The 5,259-nt window shown below is 52.8% G+C and overlaps 1 protein-coding gene across 4 annotated transcripts in view; it reads left to right on the forward strand.

Annotated features, from left to right (window-relative positions):
• Cpne5 (copine 5) overlaps nucleotides 1-5,259 on the forward strand; it is an 86,493-nt gene that overhangs the window by 70,486 nt on the left and 10,748 nt on the right. For all 4 annotated transcript variants that reach the window (XM_031347881.1, XM_031347883.1, XM_031347882.1 and 1 more), the window contains 2 exons: nucleotides 1,245-1,320; nucleotides 4,014-4,067. In XM_031347881.1, coding sequence (XP_031203741.1) covers nucleotides 1,245-1,320; nucleotides 4,014-4,067 — 130 coding nt within the window. The remainder of the gene's footprint in view (nucleotides 1-1,244; nucleotides 1,321-4,013; nucleotides 4,068-5,259) is intronic.

Here is a 5,259-nt window from a genome sequence, read left to right on the forward strand (position 1 = left end):
TCATAGTGAAATCCATTACTTTGTATGACTTTAAAAAATGAAAACAAACAAAAGTTACAATGGGCTCACAACAGGGCATGGCCCCAGGGCATGGACACCTGGGTGGCTAGCCGGATGTCCCAGCTCGAGCACTAAGCACTGTGTTCCAGCAAGGACTCAGGGCCGTTGGGAGGGCTGTTTATACAAGTGCTTGCTGTGTTTATTATAAATACACTCTGGAAAAAGACCCCTGCCACCTGGCTCTCTGTCTGTTTAGGAAGTGTTAGCGGGGGAGACCTGGGGATGTGGCTAGGAGGCAGAGCCCTAGCCTAATGTGTTCAAGTCCCGGGGTTCCATTTTCAGCACCAAAGGAAGGTTGGAAAAGAATGAGACTCTTTGGGAGTCTGAGGCAGGAGGATTAGAGTTTGAGGCCAACCTGGGCAACACAGTGGGGAGCTATCTCAGAATGAATAAATTAATGAGAAGCGCATATGGTGGCCAGGCCTGTCATCCCAGCACTCCAGAAGTAGAGGCAAAAGGGTCAGGAGTTCAAGGCCATCCTTGTCTACACAAGTTCATGACTAAGCAGGGGTGCACAAGACCAAAATGTCCAAAAGCCCAAAATATTAATAAAAACTTAAAAAAAAAACATTGAGCTGGGTACAGTGGATGCACCTTTAATCCCAGTACTCAGGAGGCATTGGCAGTTAGAACTCTTGAGTTCTAAGCCAGCCTGGTCTACATTAGACCATGTTGGGCCAGCCAGGGCTACATAGTGAGGCCTTGTGTTGGGAGCCTCTCAGCAGGGGGAGCTAACGAATGCCTTTAAGCCCATCACTTGAGTTTGACAATTGTTAAATTTCAACGTATTTTCCGTATCTATATTTTAACTAATGTAATTTAAAGGAGATTCCATTGTGGCATTTACTCCTAAATATTTCATTAGAAATGTCTAAAAAATTAGGTACATTTCCCCCACGTAACTCTGAATGCTGTTATCCCACCTGACATATTGAGCAGAAGTGCTTGACTGCCATCCAACGTCGTTCCCTCCGCCAGGGATTATCCTCAGATGCCTTCTCTTGCTCATTTCAATAAGAATCCAAGCAGACCTGCTGGTCCCTTCCTCCAACTTCTGCCAAGGGGCGTTGGCTTTCTCGTGCCTTGGGGTGGAGGCCCTGACAGAACGGGGGTGGGGAAGACTGTGGGAGAAGCTGTGGTCAGTACCCCGGGGCCTGCAGCCTCAGCAGCATCTTCTCTTACAGCCATGACTTCATTGGGGAGTTCACCACCAGCTACCGGGAGCTGGCACGTGGCCAGAGCCAGTTCAACATCTATGAGGTGAGGGGCTCCAGGCATGGGGGTCTTCTCATGGAGGGTGCTGGGGGGAGCTCTGAGAGGGGCTGGGGATGGGGACTTCCGGGTTGTCTCACAAGGTGGGTCTTGTTCCCGTTTCACCGAGCTACCCCACCCTCATACACCATACCCCACAACGCGCACGCACACACACACACACACGCACACACACACACACACACCACAGGAAGAAAGGGAAAGGAGTCTATAAGCCAAGACCTGAAGTCCCAACCCCATCTTTCCAGACTGTACCTTTTTTTCTTTTTTGGTCTCTTAGTTCAGAAGTTCTCAGGAAAGTGGATGGAACAGTTATCTCTCTTGGGGTTTGGCTTCCAGTGGCTGTGAAATCTCAGGCAAAATGGAAATCGGAGGAAGCACAGATGGGGCGGGCCGGTTTCCTCTGGTTTCCACGGTCGTTATCTTTGCCTCTTTGCAATCAGTGTGCTTCGAGCTGCCTCGTGGGAAACAGCAACACTGCTGAGGCGCTGAGCCAGAGGGAAACCACCTCAGCTTCCGCGGCCTCAGAGGCAACTTTGGACCCCAGGGGTGTCACTAGGAAGCCAAGTGCTCCCCGCATCCCCCCCCCCCCGCCCCGGAGGCTTTCTTAAATGTCCCCTCAAGGAAGCCATTGCCTTTGCAAGTCTTTGCCCGCACACCGCTCTTCCCAAGGTTGTGCCTGGGATCTTTCCAGGACCATGAGCTCTTCAGAGGTGGGCCGGTTCATTCAGCATTGCCAGCAGCCTTGGTGCACAGGAAACCAGATTTCAGAATTGAGTAAAAAAGTAGCCAAGTGGAAACGGCCAGTTCCTTGTAGCATCCCTAGGGGGCGCTGCGGCCCTGTGTGGAGCCCGGCAGTCACTTGCGGCTACAGAGGCTAGGTTCTGGGAATTCCCAGGAGAGCTCAGAGCTCTCAGACAGGGTGCTAACTCACAGTCCACTTGGCTCAGATCTGATGCCATCGGTTGCTTCAGCGTAACAGGAGTGGGTTCAGAGAGCGGAAGTGTGAGTGACTACGCATTAATTTAAAGATAATGCTGAAGGCTTCAGAGAAATGTGTCAGACATGGTTGTGTGTGTCTGTGGTCCCCACCAGAGGCAGGGGAATGTGACCTCAGGGCCAGCCCTAGACTACACGGAGAGACCCTGTCTCAACAACAGAAAGCAAAATAAAGCGAGTCCAAGAGGTACTGTAAAGGAATCCACACCCCTCAACTGCGGTATGCTCACTCCATGGGAAGAGCATGAAGCAGAGGTCAGAGGCGCATTTGGTTCCAGTTGTTCAAACCCCGAATAAGCCCAGCTGGGTAAATATTCCTGCTGAGTCTGCAGCTCTGCCCTTCTGCCTGGCAGCCAGGAGCAAAGGGTGGCGGTCGAGAGGGCTGCCCCATGGCTAGAGAGGCACTTCCGGGAGGTTCAGCATCTCAGACACGGCTTCAGTCCCCACCTGAGCATGACGCCGGCCCTCCCGTTTGAAATTGTCACTCAACCTTCCAAGTGACAGCCCCGCTGGCCTGGAGACAGGTTTCTCTTCCCGTGTCTACCCAGATGGCTGTGTGACCTTAAGCAAGTCACCTGGGCGTCAGTGTGTCCTGGTTTCCTTCGTCTCTGAAGTGGGTATCGGTCCTTGTTAGACCAAAGACACTGCAGTTAAAGACCTAGGGAAGGAAGGCAGGGAGGTGGTGGCTCACGCCTTTAATCCCAGCCCTTGAGAGGCAGAGGCAGGTGGATCTCTGAGTTCGAGGCCAGCCTGGTCTACAGAGTGAGTTCCAGGACAGCCATAGCTATGTAGGGAACCCTGTCTTGAAAAAACAACAACAACAACAAATAAGCAAAAAGACACAGCAAAGATCTCCAAGGGAGGCATATGTCATTGGGAGAGGGGATATGAGAACAGGTGATAACAAGTAGGGATGGCCTTGCTGTGTTGGTTGCACACCAGCAAAAGCCCAGATCTCTTGTGTTGAACATGGGAACAGAGAGCTCAGTGCGGCGTGGACATGCAGCATGGCTCACCAGGACAAGGTGGCCCTCCTCCCAGCCCCAGGGCTTCTCCAACACTGGTAACCACATCTACAGCTGGGTCACTGCTCTGAGGCAGTGTCCCGACCTCCCACCCTCTCCCCCAAGTAGTGACAACCACCTACAGGCTTTACCAGATGTCAAGGGTGAGGGGTATCACCCCGTTCGTCACTAGTGGGGAGCAGAGACATCTAGAGTCTTTACTGAGCCGACTGTGTGGAGCCGTGATGGGACAAGCAGGTTAGCTTTGGAAGCTTCTTACTGTGGGTCAAGGTGGCAGGCTCAGAGGCTCAGGGCACCCCTGAGTGGGAGCCCGAAGGAGAATGGGGAAGGCAGAACTGTAAGTGTGTGGGGTGAAAGAATGGTCCAGCCAGCACAGGCAGGCGTGGGCAGAGTTGTCTCGCAACACCTGGCCACTCTGGGCAGGTTTAAGGGTATTGGGGGACAAAGCTAAAGAAACTGTCTCAGTGTGTTGGATACTGGGACTCGGGGTTCATGAGGATGCCCAGGTGCCACCACCTCACAAAGCCTGGCAAAGCTCTTCCCAAGCTGTGGTCACACCCGTACCCTGCTGGACTGTTGCCCAAGCCACACCCAGCTCTTCTGGGAGCCCCGAACCTGCCCTGACTGCTTTCAAACAGTAGTCACTTTTCCTTACAGGTGATAAATCCAAAAAAGAAAATGAAGAAAAAGAAATACGTGAATTCTGGCACGGTGAGTAGCGCCCCCTGTTGCCGTGGAGGGGCATTGCCCTGAGCCAAGAGCCAGGCTGGAGGGCAGGGGTCCCACCCAGGTGAGTGGGTAGGAGAGAGCCATCAGCCCTGGGGGGAAATCTCTGCAGGAAGGAAAAGTGGGTGTGCGTGTGGGGAATCCCCAGGAACTGGGCATCGTGAGAGGCCGCACTGGCATTCGCTGTCATGGAGAGGAGCTGAGGCTTCGGGCTGGGAAGTGACTCAGCCGAGGTTAGACAGCTCGGAGTCATGCAGGAGTCAGCTCCGCCTTTCATGCCGCGTGGGCAGCATCAGGCGCTGCGGCTGCTACGTAACTGTTACCACCAGAGATGACTTTGGTCCTTGATTTGTGGGGGCTGGTCGGCCGGACATCCTATCATTCCGCAAATATGTACTGGGCTCTCAGCAGGACCATGTGAATGACACAGCAGGGGAAATGGTGGACCCAGGTCCTTGGTGCTTGTAATAGGGGAAGCGGAGGGTTACTTAGTACATGGACACGCATCGGTGAAGTGATTTCAAAAGCTGTGGGGGAAGGTGATACAGAATCGATCCAATCTTGAGAATATCTAAGAAAGGGACCCAACTCTCAAAAAATAGCATATGGGCCAGGTGGTGGTGGCACACGCCTTTAATCCCAGCACTTGGGAGACAGAGGCAGGCAGATTTCTGAGTTTGAGGCTAGCCTGGTCTACAGAGTGAGTTCCAGGACAGCCAGGGCTACACAGAGAAACCCTGTCTCAAAAAAAAAAAAAAAAAAAAAAAAAAAAAAAAAAGGCATATGCAAAGGCCCTGGGGCAGAGCCCCAGTGCCGTTCTAGAATGAATCAGTATATTTGCATCAAGAATGTACCTGGGTTTGTGCCCTCTGTCCCCTCCCCCGACCCTTACTCCTGAGACAGGTGTAATGTAATATAGTCCCTAGATATCAACGATCCCTACCTGAGTCCCATCCTCCTTGGAGGAACCCCACGTGTAAAATGGAGCCAGTCCTGGGGGTGGTGACATGCCTATGGAAGGCAGACCTCTGACTGTGCCATAGTTCACTCATGCATAGGAGAGACCAACCATAGCTCTTCTGTGTGCGGCTGTGTCACACACGGGGACTTGGATGCATCAATGTCCCTGGCTGCAGGGCCCTCCAGGTGGAAATAGCATGTGTTTGGCCTCACAGGC

This window comes from Mastomys coucha, unplaced genomic scaffold (genome assembly GCF_008632895.1).
Source record: "Mastomys coucha isolate ucsf_1 unplaced genomic scaffold, UCSF_Mcou_1 pScaffold3, whole genome shotgun sequence".
Lineage (NCBI taxonomy): Eukaryota > Metazoa > Chordata > Mammalia > Rodentia > Muridae > Mastomys > Mastomys coucha.